The sequence below is a fragment of the Abramis brama genome (assembly GCF_963993115.1).
Source record: "Abramis brama genome assembly, chromosome: 5".
Classification (NCBI taxonomy): Eukaryota; Metazoa; Chordata; class Actinopteri; order Cypriniformes; family Leuciscidae; genus Abramis; species Abramis brama.
In genome coordinates, this window is record NC_139967.1 from 38,882,077 (window position 1) to 38,901,379 (window position 19,303).

General features: G+C 39.7%; 1 protein-coding gene across 1 annotated transcript; it reads right to left on the reverse strand.

Annotated features, from left to right (window-relative positions):
* Positions 1-6,634: 6,634 nt before the first annotated feature.
* Positions 6,635-13,681, reverse strand: gna14 (guanine nucleotide binding protein (G protein), alpha 14). The gene is made up of 7 exons (XM_084115870.1): positions 13,503-13,681; positions 10,910-11,094; positions 10,618-10,772; positions 9,614-9,742; positions 9,406-9,535; positions 9,110-9,263; positions 6,635-8,205 (listed from the first exon to the last, which is right to left on the reverse strand). Exons 1-7 carry the CDS (start codon positions 13,669-13,671, stop codon positions 8,015-8,017), a joined length of 1,113 nt encoding a protein of 370 aa, XP_083971996.1. The 5' UTR covers positions 13,672-13,681; the 3' UTR covers positions 6,635-8,014.
* Positions 13,682-19,303: the final 5,622 nt, after the last annotated feature.

Below are 19,303 nucleotides of genomic sequence, written 5' to 3' on the forward strand. Positions count from 1 at the left end.
TTTAATTTAGAGACTATATGTTCAATATTTTCTTATGATTACAACCATCATAGTTACAACCAATCTGTACATACTCAAATCATGTACACTATTGTGGTTACTATGTTATATACTGTAAATAGAGCCTTGTGTTCTCAGTTGATCATTCTCGTGATCACCCATAAAGACTCACTGTCTTGAATCTGCCCCATGAAAGTGTCCATAAAAGAATTTACACCTTAAACCACAAAAGGTAAAAGAAAAAATGTCCTGCTATCCTATGATTTATCATGTTCTGTGATTTAAGATCCCCACAGTGTTGAGAGAACCGTGTTGTGTGTTCAGTTACTCACCAGCTTTTGCAAGTCTCTTTCTGTTGCAAGTCTCTCGTAAGTGTTAAAGGAAGCAATGGGAGGTGCTCTATGACCTCTTACTCAGAAAGTGTTTGGTCCAATGTTCATCGCTACGGCAACTGCCACACCTTACATGACTAAGTGTAAAGTTATAAATCTCTGCTGGAGTTATTTCATTGCTCAGAAACATCTCTCTCTCTCTCTCTCTCTCTCTCTCTCTCTCTCTCACTCACTCACTCACTCACTCACTCACTCACAGGGAATTTCCATAGATATAATGATTTGTATACTGTACAAACTGTATATTTTATCCCCTAAACCTACTTTTAACCCTAAACCTAAACTTTCTGCATTTTTATATTTTCAAAAAACATCACTTAGTATTTGCCTTGCCTTGCCTTGACATTAGTTAATGCATTAAGTAAACTAACAATGAGCAATTTATTTTTACAGCATTTAATAACCTTTGTTAATGTTAGTTATGCAATGTTCATGTTCATGTTAGTTCACAGTCCATTAACAAGTATTAACATATGCAACTTTTGATTTTAATAATGTATTGGTAATGAGCTCCTATGATTGGCTATATTATTCGTTGAAATTCCTTCATTAATCTCCATAACTGGAATAATTTTTAGTCTATTAAGTATCTGGAAATGTAGTATTGTTGACAGAACACAATTTACGCCGAAAAGGACGTAAAACACGACCAATTAGCAACACTGCCGAAACTATCGACCTCGACGCTAACCAGTATGGCCGAAGATGTGGAAGGTTATATGCGCCCTCAATGTGCTGATGCGGGCTCCGCAGCAGACTTCTTCCCGACAGTCAAAGCGGCATTACGTCACGAAAGTGCGGACTCGTAGGAAGACCACAAGTGCTTAGGGTGCCATTTGGGACAGGGCCCTTGTCGGTTACTTTAAAGCTCACGTCGAATGGCTAGTACTTTAAATTGTGTATCATGGAATGTTAGGGGTTTAAATAATCCAGTTAAAAGAAATAAGTTGCTTTCATATTTGAAAAGGGTTAACACTGATATTAGCTTTTATTCAGAAGACTCATCTTACGGATCAGGACCATAGAAAACTTAAGAGAGAATGGGTTGGTCCGGTCTATTACTTATCATTCTCATCTAGTGGTCAAGGTGTAGCATTATTAATTCATAAACAATTAAAATTTTAACCTGATTAATGCACACTCTGATAATACTGGGAGATGTGTAGGCTAATTGTTGAATGTGAGTTGAACAGGGAAAATATAACCTTTGTAAATGTCTATGGTCCTAACCATGATGTTCCAATCTTCTGTTGATGCTTAAATCTTTTTTAAATAAAATACAGTTATTTTATTGATGATGAAGATAATAAACTATTGAATTCAGACATAACTGAGAATGAGGTACTTAAAGCCATGAACGCTTTGGAAAATAACAAGGCCCCTGGACCAGACGGCTTCCCGATTGAGTATTTTAATTCCTTTTCAGATATATTATTAACTCCTTTTACAAGCATGATTAAAAAATCACTTGAGAGAGGCTCACTTTCACTCTCCATGGAATTGGCAACAATAACACTACTTCCTAAACCAGGGAAAGATAGGCAAAAATATCGGACACACCAAACCTGAACTCCTAAGCGAAAGGCAACTGGTGCGTGCATCCACTTCCGTGCTTATACCCGCGCTGCGGGGCGGAGCATGTAATCAAGCACGCCAATGTTGAATTGGCTTGATTAAATAGTAGTACGAAGAAGACAGGCTCCCTAAGCGTGATCCCCCTACGTCTGACGTTCTCGACTGAAAGGAAACTGGCGCTGCAGATAGGCCTACACATAAACAAAGCAGTGTGTGCTTACCGTTTTGAATATTAATCCTGCTAAACACTTTCTTTATTTCACTCCGCTCATGTTAATATTGAAATATTCGCCAAGGAACACTCAGTTAAGATGATTTAACATTAGAACAGCCTTCTATCTGTACCATTTTGACTTCTTTGCTTGCTGTTTTGCTATTATTCTCGTGCAGTGACTTGTTCACTAAGCTGAACAGCCAATCAGAGTTCTCTCTCTCACCGACGGCCCGACGCCGATTCAACGAGTCGAATTGGCCGAAAAAAAGCCGACGAGGACCAATTTCAGCCGACGGTGCGGAACACACTGAGAAAACGTAGTCAGCCGACGCACAAAATTGCCCGACAGCCGACCGTTGGCTTGGTGTGTCCAGGTCCTTATAGGCCGTTAAGTCTTCTTAATGCTGACTGTAAAGTTTTGACCAAATTGCTTACCCTAAGACTAGAAACTGTTATAACAAAAATAATACATCCAGATCAGACAGGATTCGTTAAGAATAGACAAGGCTCCGATAATATTAGAAGGCTATTACAAATAATTGATATTGCTCAAAAGTAGAAATTATCAATGTTTATTCTGTCTATGGATGCCGAAAAGGCTTTTGACAGAATTGAGCCTACTTTTCTTTTTGCAACCCTAAGAAAACATGGGCTTTGGGTCTAAATTCACTGGATATTTAAAAACTATTTTTAATTCTCCTAAAGCACAAATATACACCAATGGTATTATGTCAAGCACCTTTACATTGTCTAGAGGTTGTAGGCAAGGCTGCCCTATATCTCCCTTATTATTTGCCCTGGCTGTTGAACCTCTCGCTATTGCAATAAGGTCCCTGTTCTGCTTCTAGTTTAAATGTCACTTGTATTGTTTTGTATAGTTGTTTTAGTTCTGGCGCCCCCTGTGGTAGTTCTCTAGAAATATAAGTGATCACATTTCATGCAGTCAGCTTCTCCTCGATCTTTGGATGCCATCCTTTGTTTTGCGTTTGTAAAAGCATCATCTGTAAGTTAATTCTTCATTACATAATGCTTGATGATATATATTTGCATATATTTGTGATAGGTTTATTTGAAGCTTTGATTTAAAGTTATTTTTTGTGATAGCCTTTAGCTATTAGCCTAGCCTTTCTTTGATATAGCATTCAGTGTGTTGATTCCATTCTACTTTGATGTGATAACTTCACTATATGAGTCAATATCTGTATTTGTTGCTATTTTCTTTGTTATCCGATAATTCCATTTAAGTAAATTGATGACACTGATTTCATTTGGGGTATTTTCAGATAAGAGTTTCAGAACTACATGAATGGTCTTTAGTCATTGTATTATTGTTCTGATTATTGTTTATTTTGCTGTTATTTACAGTTTTACTCCTAATTCAATAATGTACTTGGCATCTTATTAAATTGCAAAGACTAAGATGAATCCTGACTCATCTGTACTTTATGGATGGAGTTTGGCTGGCTGTTAAATTGCATCTGTACATGCAAGGAGAACAGTACAGTCCCATACTGTAATAAAGGAAATTGGTACTAATGAACACAAATTATCCCTTTATGCTGATGACCTGTTAGTATACCTGACCAATCCACAATTCTCTATCCTCCCCTTACTACGTATATTTAAAGGAATACAGTGATATATCTGGCTATGAATTTAATTATGACAAGAGTGAAGCATTTCCTATTAATATACCAGATGAGTTCAAATATATAGTTACACCATTAACACTGTGCACTAATGGATTTAAACATTTAGGTATTCAGATTGATTTAACACATGATGACATGTTAAAAAAAACATTACTCCATACTTCTGGACAGAGTGAAAGATGATATTATTCTTATTTTAAGGAACTAAAAGTGCTTTCTGCCTTTCTGTGGAAAGGCAAAAACCCTAGAGTAAAACTTCTTAAACTTTAAGCACCATATAAGAAAGGCGGGCTAAACCTTCCCAATTTTAGACCTTACAATTTCGGCCTATATGGATCTGGTTGCATCCTAATAAGGTTGATACTAGCTGGACAGTGATAGAACAGTGGGAGATGAGTTCCATCCCACTAAAGGTTATTCCTTTTTTGGGGTCAAAAAGATGTTTGTCTACATTCACTAAAAATCCAATAATACTTCATACATTTTCTGCATGGATGGAATCGCATAATCTGTTTCCATCATTCCAATCTCCATTTGACAACGTAATCTTGAAGCAAATAAAAACAACAAGGAATGATATTAAATAGAGATTCAAAACAGAAAGCTTTTCGGAGCTTACAGACACAAATCAGCAGCAAGGCAGACAGGAGCAATCCAAGCCGTAGGGATGGGGAAATGAAGCCTCATGAATCACTGAGGCTTTCCCCTGACTATTCCGGGAAAAGATTCAAAGCTTCGAGAGTGTCGAGAACAGCGCCATCTGGTGCTTATTTAAAATAAAGCAGCCAGAAGCCTGTGTTAGAAGCTCTGGCAGATGAAGCAACCACAACACACTCCATAGTTTCAATGTTATGTGTACAAATAAAAGCCTTACATGTTTGATTTGTTCATTAAATAAATTAATTTTCTCTCCTCACAAACCAATCAACCAGGCTGAGCCAACAATGACTCGTTAAATAAGATCTGGGGTTCGAGCCTTCTGACACCCAAAGCGAAACGTGCATGGGATTGGACAGAAAGTGAGGCTTCATTTGTCGTCGATCACGTGACTCTAGTAAACCAATACACACCCCGATACGGGGCTTCGCTAGAAATTGTGCCGCATGTGCGATACGCACATCGAAGCTTCAGTGTCATACGTAACATCACTACCAAGCCGTCCGTCTGCGTCAAGGTATTCATGATTTTTTTTCTGTTATGGACTGAACAAACCCCTTTAAGATAAACTTGACCGTCCATGATGGTCCTTGATGGTCGTTTATGGAATTTCTGGATTATGCCCGTCTGCTTGCTGGTTGCCCTTCTTTTTTGGGGGGGAGGAGGGCAGTAGGCAGCAAGCTCCGGTGGCCACGGATCTTGACCAACCATGGATTCGAGCATGCCATACATTTAGGGCCACAAGCCCAGTGTTTGTAGCAACTTCCACATCAGAGAGTTTTCACAACGTGGCCACCACGCCCGAGTCTTCAGCCAAGATGGCAGCCATATAGGCCACAGTTATATTGTGTGTTTGTGTGGGCTGCACACACATCGGCTCCAGCCCCTGACCAGAGTCCAGTGATGGCTCCAGCCCTCGAGTCCTGTTCAGTGCCGATTCAGCACAGCCAGCTCGGCCCTGCAGCCACCTGCTTAGCTTGCGCCGCCCTGTCCACCTGCTCAGCCTGCTCCGCCTTGGGTTCCTGCTCTGTCTTGGTGTTTAGTTTTGCTTCCATTCCATGGATTTTGTCCTCCATCCTGCTCTCTGGTCCACCTCCGCTCTGCCTCCCTCCAGGATCATGTTAGATGCGTCTGTAAGCTGCTTCTTAGGAGGGGGGCTATGTCACAATCCCTGCTTGTGTTCCCTGTGTCTGTCTTGGACTCTTATTTTGAAGGTCTGTGTATCCTTTGTTGCATTGTTCACTTCATGTTTCCCTGCTGCTCCTTGTTGGTTACCATAGTTACCCTTGGGTGTTCCTATGACAATTAACCACGCCCTCTCATTACCTTGTTAAGCTTGTCTTGTGTATAAATAGCCCTTGTTAAGGGCCAAGCCCCGAAGGGGATAGCCCCAATTGTATCTGTTAGTCTTCTTCTTATTATTATTTTTCCCGAATGGGAGTCAATGGCAGCCCTATCAACGGAACATGGTAAAATTATGAACTTTTGAACCCTTTGATCTAGAGAAATGAAATTTTGGTTCTCATTATGGTGATCACAATCAATATCTTATATTAAGACTCCGCCCATTACAGTAGTGGCCATTTTGAAAAGTACAGTGGTCAGTTTTTTTGCTACTCTTTGCTACTAAATTTTGTGAAATTCTTACAAAAATGAGTGCAGATGATCTTCGGACTGAGCCGCACAGAAATGACTGAACAGGAAAAAAAAATGTATTCATCTTTGTTCAATAAGTTTGGGTGTCGTGAACATAATGAGGTCAACCCAAAATTGCTTCAGAGGCTGTATCTCGGCCAAACTTTGATCAATCGAAACGAAAATTGGTACGCTTCATCGGAACCATGATCTGAGGGGCCATTCCAAATTTAGGAACAGGGCCACCAACAGGTCATGAAATCTGGAAAATGGAGAGTTCCTTTTCATCTGTACTTCTGAACCAGCTGTTTTTTCATGTATGTTCAGTTTCTGATGTTTTTACTCTTCCTGCTCTTCACTGCTGTTGCTGCTGCTTCAGGGGCTTGGCCCCGTATTGCTGCTTGCAGCTATATTGTTATACTTGTGTTTGTCAGTCGTTAAATGTTTGCTGGGATGGCATGTTTTGACTCCTAAATGCAAAAATAAATAGTTACTGCTTGATGGAAATTAAGTATTAAAATGCATTTGATATGCAATCAATTTTATTTTGTTGCACTAAAATACAACTGTATTGCATCTGTTGTAAAAAAAAAAAAAAAAGTAAATACAATTTAATGTCATACTAAAATTTTACACACATTAATTTAGCTTCTACCTAAAGAAATGATCACATTAGAAATTGTGACTGTACATACAGTAAATATTTACAAACATGATACATAGAGTTGTTCCATACAAGGGTAAGTAAATTAACACATTATTATTGTTGTTGAGGGATGGGGAGGCTATTTCTTCAACTTTAAGAAAGAACAGAAATCAGTACACATGATTTCTTTAGATGATCTCATGTTTCTTCAATCACTTCAAACATGATCTCATGTTTTTTCAATCTCATGATCTTCAATTGCTGCCCGGGTGCTACAGAAAATGACTGCCCACTGCTCTGGGTGTGTGTGTCCACGGTTTACAATGCTTGTGTTCACTTCTCACTACACCTAATGTGTGCACTAACTTGAATGGGTTAAATGCAGAGGAAAAATTCTGAGTATGTGTTGGTTACCATACTTGACCTTCACTGTCACTTTCACTGTTTGGTTCTCACTGCAAAAAGGACTTTACATCACTAAATGTAGAAAGTTTAAATAATATCTAAATAAAGTAAAACTATATTTAGTCAATGCACATGCAAAAGTTGGACTAATTATTTTAGAGCAACAGCATTTATTAAACACTACATTATTTTAACTAGTTAACTGCAGTTTTTCCTCTTGTAAACTAAGTAAGTAAGGACCACCCAAATAATCTGTGATCAGATGCATCAATGTCACAGTGAACATGCCACGATATATGTACTGAGGTATCATTCTGGTATCCATGTCAGTGTTGGAGAGACATTGTCTACACATGATTTGCATGGATTCAAATTCTGTCTTTTATGCCACGTCTTAATTCATATTTCATTTAAATTTTGTGTGGAATGGCAGATACTCACTGAGACGGCCACATGAAGTGTTAATGAAAATATAGCACTCATTTACCTGATACCACACATTTAGGGTTTGTAAGGTTGATGGCAAGTTGGCAGGGTCAGAAATCACTGAATTACTGAAAAATAATTAATTAAATTGCTGGTTGTGTTTTTAAATAACATTTAATCAGTTTTTCACATTTATTCTGCATGGGCCTATCAAGCATAATATGGGTTTTAATATAATTAGAAAAATGCTGTCATGAAGGAAAGAAAAAAAAAGTCCCCGGAAATCCAGAGGGTGAATACTAAGAACAAAACTAAAGAGAATATTCACCCAAAAATAATAAATAAAAACATTTTCACTGACTCAGAGGTAAAAAAAATTCAATCTAGCCATATATAAAAGCACTTTTATCACCTAACTCAAGTTAAATGTGGACAGGATGTTCTGCAGAATGGTGTCCTTCACAGCGTTAAAAACAAAGCGGATATTTTCAGTGTCGGTTGCGCATGTGAAATGTGCATAGATGCGTTTATTTGTGTCCCTGTTCTGTTCCTCATACATACTCAAGATGAACTTCATTGCGGCATCTGCATCATTTTGAGGGCCTGTTGAGTAAGCAGATAACACAGATTTCATTATGTCTGTGGAGTTCAGTGGCACTGCAGCAGTGTTGGGGAGTAACTAACAAAATCATTTTCAGTATTATGATAGTAGTTCAAACCAGAGTAATGTAGCTTTTCTTTTTATATATATCATAATTTCATTGCTTTTAAAATAGCTTTCCCCACACTGCACTCTAGAATATTTACCACAATAAATGGCATCTTAATTTATTTTTATTTAGTAAACACTGCATAAAATAAGACTTGTCAGAGAATGTGTCTTTTAAGTCAGTATGAAACGGAAGTTGCGATAGTTTTTCTTCATTATATGACGTATATCCAAGTAAAACGGCTTCTTGAACTATACATTTTTTTGGAAGGGACTTGATTTTGTCCATCAGGAATTGATTAGATCATTGGATTGTTGTTGTTTGCTAATTGCTGCGATATCACGTAAGTGACAGGTCGCTGAACGGGGGGTTTTGGTCCTGTCCTCACGCCAGTGAAACCATCATAAGAGAATATAAGAGATGACGTTGTCAGGGGCAGGGGAAATTATTTTTATTAAAGATTACAAGGGCACATGAATTAAAAAATAATAATAATTATGTGCATAGATAAATCATTTAAAAAAAATTCTGCAATATCCCATAGAAACATTTTGTTCCAGTGTACGGGCAGATTTTTTCTCTTCACTTAAATTGTTTTTAACATGTTTATACCTAAAACAAGTGAAAAATCTGCCAGTTTGGAAAGACAAATTATTCTATGAAAACAAGTCTTATGCAGTGTTGCTTCTCAAGTAAATGGACGTTGTTTAAATAATTTTTAGATATTTTGACTGAAAAAAAAAGAAAAAAATGCTTGTTAAAAATAGGAATTTAAGCCATGTTGTTGGCACTCCAACCTTTATACTGTGGAAAATACGTTTTAAGGTCTGACTTTAAGATCTTCTCCTTCAGGATATCTGTCTTATTGAGGAAGAGGATGATAGATGACTCCTGGAACCAGGGGTAAGAGATGATTGTCTTAAAAAGTGCCTTACTCTCCTCCATGCGGTTCTGTGGTGGTAGAACAACATATCAACAAAATAAACCACCATGAATCCAGAGTTTATCTGTCAAATGAATCACCTATGATGTAATGATGGCAAATCTTAATAAACCATAAGAGCTATTCGAGAATGCAAGGAAGTGGGCTAACCTCATTCGCACACTCATATAAGACCTGATCGTACTCGCTCAGAGCCACCAGGTAGATGATGGAAGTAACGTTTTCAAAACAATGGATCCACTTCCGTCTTTCTGACTTTTGGCCTCCGACGTCAACCATTCTGCAGCAACAGCAGGGATTTTATGATTTACAAAATGGGTTACAGTCATCTTCACACCACCAATAAATTAAGAGTTACCTGAATATGACAGTCTGAAGGTCAAAGATGTACTCAATGATGCCTGTGGTTGGAACTCGGACTCGTAGAATATCCTGCAGAGTCGGCAAGTAAAAAGCTGCAGATATTCTGTCAATGTCATCAAGGTAACTAGTAAAGAGAGAGAGAAAAAAAACAATAAAATATCTTTAAAATGATTTGTCTTGAACCCAATGAACACCAAAGCTCACCAAACACAGAATTAAGCATATTTCAGATTTGCTTGATAAAGAGATACAAAACATTTGTCCTTAAATTACCAAGCATATGCCATATTAATTTTCTGTTTTCATAGATCTGTAGTATGTTTGATTGTGTACTAAAAAATTCACTCATTCAAGGCATACATTTTATCAGTTCATGAATTCCCTAGGAATCAAACTTTGCCGGTGCTAGAGTCATGCTGTACAGTCTGAACTATACAGGTATTAAAAATAGCAAAGAGCAGTTTTCTTCTAAATTGTAAGTAGAGCTCTTACAAAAAGCACTATAACACAGTGATAGTATCAGGTGGTAAATAGCAGGGTTTTTTTATATATACCAAGTCAAGTCAAGTTTAATACAATAGTAATTGTTTCAATACAGCTTCACAATAATAAACAGGAAATGTCATTTTAGCTCGCCAGATGTGGGACAGTTCTGCTTCATTTGTTTTGTTTATGGCTGACATGCGGCATTGCTATGGCTTAATTGTGGCCCAAATCTGGCAAACAGGAGCGGACCCCCCAAGTGCTATCATTCCACGCGGTATGTGGGCCAGATGAAAGTGTCAGGTGTGGGCCGGATCTGGGCCACGGCAATTTTGCTATCTGGGATTCATTTCAATAACTGTAAAGTTCATTCATTGTGAAACAAGTTCAAATCAAAACAAAAAACAATGTCTAAAAAACACTGCATTACCATGGTGCACATCTACAATATGGTAGCCTATATAATACAATGGTTATTTTTGTTAGTGTCAGAAATGAAATATTCACTGCACTTACTATTTGGTAGAGTCTGACAGCTGGAACTCTCTCCTGCGTTCGAAGCATTTCTGCAGGCCTTGGTCTTTCCACATACTCTTGATGGCTTCAGCATATTTAGCCTCCAGTGACAGTACTGTTTCGGGGATCACATTTTTAAGCATTGCTGCATATGTCTACAACACACAGATAAATTTCAGTCTTCTCTCTTTCTTTTTTTTTTGAGGGGAGAGATAATACATGTTTAGTTAGATAATATATATAAATTTGTTGAATAAAACATATGCTTTGTCTTAGAATTCCTGATGCATACTGTGTTTTTTCCATCAGCAAAGGGGATTTTCAGGTTCTCCATTGCTTGAAGCATGCTGTGGATGGAAACAATGATATTTTGGAACACCAGCTTGGAAAAGGCCCTCCTGTCTTCCTCACTGTAGCCGCTGCCATGTATAATTCTCATCTGCTTGATGAAAGTGCTCTTCCCGCTCTCCCCTGTGCCTGTGGAGGAACATGGAAAGTTTTATCTGTGAGACATAATGCATTCGATTTTTGTGTAGCTACTTGAAAAGTTTCTTGTGGGAGAAAGCTGTACCATTAGCATTAAAAGGATAGTTTAACCAAAATTTTAAGTTCCGTCATCCTGTCACTTAAACCTTCTTATTTTGCAACTTTATCTGGTCACCATATAGTTTCATTTTATGGAAAATAATAGCTTTTGGACTAAGTGTCTCTATTTGTGTTCCATGAGGAAACATACGTTACATATATTATGGTGAGTAAATGATGACAGAGATAAGGGTTAGGTTTCTTTTTTGGGTAATTATTCACTTAAATATAAATGGCATAGCTTCAAAGACCTCTAGTGTACTACTGCAGTGTGTTCACGACTCACTGCTCCTAATGTGTGTGCACTAACTTGGATGGGTTAAATGCAGAGGACAAATGCCGAGTATGGGTTACCATACTTGGCATTCTCGGCACTTCACTTTATTGCTGCTCCCTTTTTTTCATCTCAGTTTTGAATTCCACTTTGCTCTGATGTTTTTTATTTTAAGAAGTATGTAATTCATACAGAAAATATTCCTGTTCTTGAGGAACCCGATGGTGCTGTATGTTGAGGATAAGACTGCAGGGGCTAATAGTTATCATACTCATCTTTTCTTTACCCACATATAATTTGAAACCAGTTTTATTTTATTTCCGTGGAACACAAAAGTAGACATTTTGACCAGTTCACAATCAATAAAGCAAACAGAACAAAACTAAACAAAACAAAACAAAACAAAAAACCCTTTTATTTATTCCAGAATATTCCAAAGGTCAGGCAAAGCAATCAAATATTCCAAAGCAGTTTGAGAACTTTTTGTTATAAACAGATCATAATCCATTCATCCATTTTCCAAATCACTTGCTGGATGCTGGAGCCTTTCCCAGCATCTCAGGTCATGGGCAGATAAACACCCTGGACAGATGGCCAATCCATCACAGGGCTAAACAGACTGAAATATTTCTTCATTGTTCACTACTTATTAAAGTTTGGTGTGGAGCGAAAACGCAGCTTGGCCAATCTTCAAAATATCTCCCTTTTTTCACGAGTTCACACTTACATACAATTAGAGGGGGTAAAGTTTAATGTGTATTTGATAAATAAATGAATGACAGATTTGTGTGTGTTGGGGGGAGGGGAGGCTAGGTGAACAATCTGTTTATAATATTACTGTTCTAACTGTTATTTTGCAGGCAGCCAACTTTACCAACAATTCTCTCACGCAAAAGGATCTATTCACTCATGCTCATTTTTAGAAACACATAAAGACCAGACAAAGACTTCTAGTATGGATTTACTAGTTTGCATATTTGCCTTATATAAACATTGTGTCATCAAAATAGTCTGCCAGTAAGGTGTGAATGATTTGTATATGATTTGTATTAATATGAAACCATAGTTAAACTGTATTTAGACACAACTATTCAATATAATAATCTATAGACTGCAATACATCAACTGAAATCATTTTTATTGTAATTGTGAGTATTGTGGTTGATTATTGATGATTGTTTTATTTTTGTGTCTCTGTTTGAGGCCGTCAAAAGCATATTTTACTTGACTACTAAATAGTATGGACAAAACCACTTAACCACGTAATAGTAACACAAAAACACGTATGATGCCACCCACAAATAAATCATTCCAACATTGCAGCATGTCAAACAGGTCTGACAAATGGGAATTCTGTTGAAAGGGTGTAGATTACTATCACAATTATAACAAGGAAACACTGGATAAGCTTATTCATCTGTTCTTTTATTAAACTAGTATACTAGTAACTTAACTGATCAGAAACAGACTGGAACTAAAGAAACACACTATAAGAACACACCAAGGAAAACATAAAAGAATCCGAATCACATGAATAAATGCTTGATTAAAAATTGTTGACATGCTGGAGCTGATCCTATCACTATCCTATGCGTGAGGAATTCACAGAATGTTCTTGTTTGCATGCTTACCCTGACATGCTTACTTGCATTTCAGATTAATTAAGAATAGAAAAAAATAACGCCGTACTGTATGAGATGTGTATGAATGACTTTCCATTGACATCTTTTTGCATGTTTTTGCATGTGACCACTAACAGTTAGAGGAAATATGTCATCTAAAGATCTGAAGAGTGAATTTCATAAGCTGTAAAAAACATATTGTATAAAAGTTGTAGCACATATCATCTGACATTGTGTAATTGTGTAAACATTTAGTAAATAAATGATTGTTTAAAGGTTATTCAATTAGGATGCTGAACAACTCGAATGATTGATATTTACCATTAAAATTTTTTGGGTGTCAATAAAAATAAATCTACATACATAAACAAACAAACAAACAAAAAACCCAAGAAAGTACATACCTAAAAGCAAAAGTTTCAGTTGTCGGGCTGCATCCTTTTTGTCCATTCTAAGCTGTCTCTCAATTTCATGGTGAATCCTGGCACATTCTCTGTCTTCACCTGACATGCAGCAGTCCCCCATCCTGGACAGCTTGAACCTCCTCCAGTACTTAGCAGTTAATGCATTCATCACCTCACTCAGCAGTGTTAAAAGAGCTGTCTTCAAGAAACTCTGTAGGAACACGCCTACCTCAGCAGAGGCTTGATGCAGTGTAATTTACAGGTGAAGTTTCTTCCTCATTCAATGGGTGGGTGGTGTCACATAAGGCATTTGTTTCCTTTTTCCTCTGCACTAATGTCAGTTGCTCTCTGCTTGGTAAATAATTATTAACAAAAAGTATGACTTTCTTCACTGTAAAAGAAAATTCAACTTCCATTATGTCAGACAAACTCTGTTTGATTGAACTATCGAATGTGGAAAAAGTTGGTATTACATAAAGTATTAAAGTCGATTTTTGACCATTTACTTTGACCAATATAAAATATTAAACATGAGTTTAAGTTTGGTGTTATATACAAATTTCTGTGGTAGAAGTAATTTGAAATAACCATTTCAGTTTTATACAAGTTAAACTAAGAATGTTCTATAGCACTATTATATCAATGCTCATCCCAGCAAACACAGAACGTTGGCACAACGTACCCAACCTTCTAACAACGTTTTAACAACATGGCCAAAAGGTTGCCATAACTACGTTGTGTGGTGAAGGTTGTTATATAACAGGTTCCTCCACCCAGCAGGGAGTCCGGGTTTTACACCCGGTACTCCATGATCCCAAGAAAGGATGGGGTGGTTTCATCCGATTTTAGATCTGCGCTGTAGGGAAGCTCAATAAAAAATCAAGATGCTTACTCTTAAGCAAGTCATGTCACAATTCAGGTCGAGGACTGATTTGTCACGTTAGATCTAAAGGATGCATACTTCCACATATCCATCCTTCCACAACACAGGAAGTTCCTGAGGTTCGCTTTTGGGGGCGAAGCATACCAATATTGTGTTCTTCCTTTCGTTGGCCAGCCACTGTAAAGCAGTTTCAAAAACTGTTAGGTCTGATTGCAGCAGTGTCCAACGTTATACCTTGCGGCCTGTTGTACATGAGACCATTGCAGTGGTGGCTCAGGACCAAGGGGTTCTCCCCGAGGGGAAACCTACTCCGCATGATCAAGGTCACGCGGCGATGCCTTCGTGCCATAGTTATGTGGAAAGAACCTTGGTTCCTGTGCTTGGTTCATGCTAACGACGGATGCTTCCCTCACGGGTTGGGGGGCGATCATGAGTGGTCGCCCAGCCCAAGGTCTGTGGCAGGACCATCATCTTTTGTGGTATATCAACTGCCTAGAAATGTTGGCAGTGTTCCAGGCTCTGAAACACTTCCTCCCAGACATGAAGGCCATCATGTGCTTGTTTGGTCAGACAATACATCGGTGGTCTCCTATACAAACCATCAGGGGGGTCTGTGATCGCACCCCTTATACAAGCTGGCTCATCAGATCCTCCTGTGGGCCCAGGGGAAGCTACTGTCTTTGAGAGCGATATATATCCCAGGATACTTAAATCAGGGGGCAGACATCCTGTCGAGGCAGGGGCTGAGGCATGGGGAGTGGAGACTCCACCCCAAGGTGGTGGAGCTCCTTTGGGAGAACTTCGGTCGAGCCGAGGCCGACCTGTTCGCAACCCAAGAGACCACACATTGTCCACTGTGGTTCTTACTCAGCCATCCAGCCCCTCTGGGGTGGGACGCTATGGTGCAGACATGGCCGAGGTCACATCTGTACACATTTCTCCGATTGCTCTTGTGATGGATTTTTTAATTAATAAAATAGTAAACTGCATCAAACTAATCATAACTCTAACATCTAACATTCTAACACTTTGAAACACGATGTACTAAGACGTTCTGTTCTTTGGCTAAATGTATGTGTGCCCTTTCAGAAAACTTGTGACTTTGAGTGTGTGTGTGTATAAAAAACAAATAGGGGAAATTAAACTAGACAGATGACTAGGTTTGATTATGAAGGAATCATTACCTAGCAACAGAAGGGCTTGTCTATGAAAACCAATCAAATTGTGGAGAAATTATGTAAAGTTTCATGTAATTTTGCCATACCCCTTATTCTATAAAAACTGTTGTATTTGTGTTTTCGGTGGGATTCTCAATGGAATTTGTCTGAGATCCTCCGGCCTTGCTTCTTCTTGGGAGATGCTCTGGAGAACTGCTCTGAGATTTCCCGGTCGTGATTAAAGCATTTAAAGGACATTTGCTGAAGTCTGTTTGTCGATTATTCCTGTGCAGGAAGTAAGTTAGTTAGTGGAACAAGTTATTTAGCGAAACACTAGAGACCTTACTACCAGGTGATAGTTTGGATCGAGTTAAGAACACTAGAGATCTTATTCCCAAGTGATAGTGTTCGATAGGGGGCGAGACGTCGTTCGACTCTTTGTGAGACTCTTAGGCGGGGTTAGATTGCGGCTTAGGCGTCAGAGGTAACTCAAGGACACCAGGTTCAACCTAAGTCAGGTGCGTAGGGGAAAAAATCTACCACACTCTGCTCCCAGGAGTTCTGGAAATGGTTCGCCAGCGTCTCGCTCCCTCTTCAGGGAAGTAGGGTCACATACGTAACCGAGACAATTTCTATTGTAACCTTTGTTCCCTGATGGAGGGAACGAGACGTGATGTCGATGACTGACACAAGGGGGTAGCACTTGGGAGCCCCAAACACCTCTGATACTTTGAGAAAAGGCTGATGAGAATTGGCGAAAGGAATTAGCATGCTACTCCCCCGGACATAAGGACATGCATCACTCATTCAGGTTTGTGCTGAGGGGCCAAGACAGTGTCCCAGCTATTTCAGCATGCACTTCAGCGTTTTGGCAGTAGGGACACCACGTCTCGTTCCCTCCATCAGGGAAGAAAGGTCAGAATAGTAACCGAGACTGTCCCAATCTGTCAGTCACTTAGACGTAGTGTTGATGACTGACACTAGGAGTCCCACAGGGAAAACGCCACAACAGCTGAACCATGTAACAAGGTTTTGGTGGTGTATATGTCGGCATGCCCTGCACAGGTTTGATCAGTGATTATATTAAATTTCATCTGAGGCTGTCCCTGAACGCTTCAAAGATCTCAGATGAAATGTTGATAAACAAAATGAATGAAGCAGCTGGTGATGAGACAGAGAGACTAAGGCCCCATCAACACTACTGCGTTTTCGTTTAAAAACAGAGACCTTTTGTTACGTTTGCACCTCCCATCCAGACTAAAACGGCAAAAAAGGAGACCCAAAACGGAGAAGTTTAGAAACGCTGCCGACCCATTTTTCGTTTTGAATCTCCGGAGGGCGTTTTAGTGAAGACGGGTCAAAACGGAGGACTTTACAAACGATGACGTAGTAGAGGCTCACGCTCGGATCTATGATTGGGTGTCATCAGTCATGGCGTATATCTTTGCTAGCAGCTGTTGTGCAAGTAAATTCTGCATTTTACAATGCTATAACTGCCTACATGCGCCGGAGGCAAGCTATTATTCGAGCGATCTGTGACAATTCCCGTGTGCAGCGGCGGTATCGACCGTACATGGAGCGTCAGTTTTGGGTTAACCCGGGAAGAACCAGCGCATGGTGGGATAATTTTATCAATGAAGTTGTGTTTACACCGGCACGCACATGCCCAGTGTTGGTGAATGGTCACGTGATCCGCGTTTTCAGTCGTTTAAATGTGGACGGAGATCAATTAATACGCTGCTAAAACGCTGGTGTGGACGGAGATCGTATTCGTTTTAATTCTCCGTTTCTAAACTAAAATGCAGTAGTGTGGATGGGGCCTAAATAAACAAAAGAAGAACACAGGAAGTAAAGTGGCAAAAGTACACAAACTGTTTCCAGAAATGCAGGCTCATCCATGCAGTCAGGATGAAATGGCCGCCAAAGTATTGGTTCAGAACAGTCAAGTGATGTTGTCAGGCAAATGCAGGGAGACACCAGCAGCAGAGGGGCGGAGAGAATCAGAGATATATGAGATGGTTAAACTCCAGAGAGGGTCAGAAAAGGTAAAAACAACCCTCCTGAGCTTACGGCCAATGGAAGATTCAGCTACAGAAAGGAATGCAGAACTTGTCAGGAGAAAGGTGCACAATATTGGAAAAACTCATTGGTCCTAGATGTATAGTTGACTGCTTCAACTTCAGATGTAAGGTGTGCCTGTGCAGGCGCTCAGGGACACAGTCCCAGCTCATCATCAGTGAGGAATGGAAGAATATTTGCTTTCCCCACATTGTGACACGCAGCCAGAGTGAGCTGCTGGACGAAGGGGAAACCCTCTTTGGCCAAGTGGCAAACCAAACAGATATACACTTCTCTGAATGGGTAGAGTTGAAATTCCAATTAGGGTTGAAAAGAGGGGCCCAGGCAAAACTCCTGGTGCCTGTGCTTCTCTCAAGTGAGCAAGGCATAGAGCAGCCTCCAATCATAGGCTATAATGTTTTTCAGCAGCTGGTGACAAAGGGAATGGAGCAGCCTCCTGATATCATTCCAGAAGTGGTAAAGGAAGCTTTCTCATGTGATTGCAAAAAAGCAGTTGTATTGATTAGAATGATGCAGAACAGGGACCAAGTTGAAAAAGGAGTAGTGAAAGTTGGACGGATCACTACAGTAGTTGCCGAAGGACAGACAAAAACTGTGAAATGTAGTGTGAGGGCTGGTCCTCTTGTTGTAAAGAAGGAAGTCCTGTTTGAACCAGAAGCTATTCCACAGTGGCTGGAGTGACTTGTCACTGAAATGGTAATCAGTCTTCAGAAGGGAAAATAGACAAAAGTTCAAATCCCAGTTACCAAAATCAGCAATGAGGACATTATGCTTGCTCCCCGTGCTATACTAGGATGAGTACAGCAAATCAGGTCCATTTATCCAGCAGACACGCTGGATAAAGACCTGCTATTTTCAAGTCAGACAGGAATAACAGTGGTGATGGTGTGGTGGCTGGAGTAGTGGTCACTGAAAGTAAGGACATGACCTGTAGGGATGTGAAAAGGCTGAAAGAGATCTGTGGGACCCACACTGTGGGACCCACCAGTGTCAATCGATCATCTCACCCTGGAGAAACAGAGAAAAGTTAAGTAGCTGCTGGGGGAGGAGTGTGCAGCATTCTCGAACGATGAGAGCGATGCGGGGTGCATCCCGTCATTCCAAAGACACCAGTTAAGCGTACTTATGTCTCCATATCAAAACCACTACACAAAGAGGTGAAAGAATATGTAGAAGAATATGTGAAAGACCTTTTGAATAAAGGATGGATTCAGAAGTCTTGCTCTTCTGGTAGCTTGGATAGCTTGGAAAAATGGTAGCTTAAGCCTCTGTATAGAGTCCCGTGAGCTCAAGTGCAAATCTATCCCAAACAGTCACCCTATCCCATGGGTACAGGACATGCTAATCAGTTTAAGTGGAAGTGCATGGTTCTCGCTCCTGGATCAGGGGAAGGCGTATCATCAAGGGTTCGTGGAGGAGGGCTGCTGCCTCTTTAGACCTAGGCAACACCGTATGCCTATATGCTTATTAGGGCCCAAGCCCTGAAAGGGCGAAGGCCCTATTGTTTTCGTAAGGATTTTTTTTTTTTTTGCCACTTTTGGGGCCCTTAACATGCTCAAAAACTCTTGAAACTTTGCACACAGGTCAGAACCTGCGGCCATCAGGGCCGGACTGAAGCTGGTACCCGGGCATGGCAGGGGGGCTCGACAGCGCCCCCTGGAATGGGGTCCGAAATCTTGGTC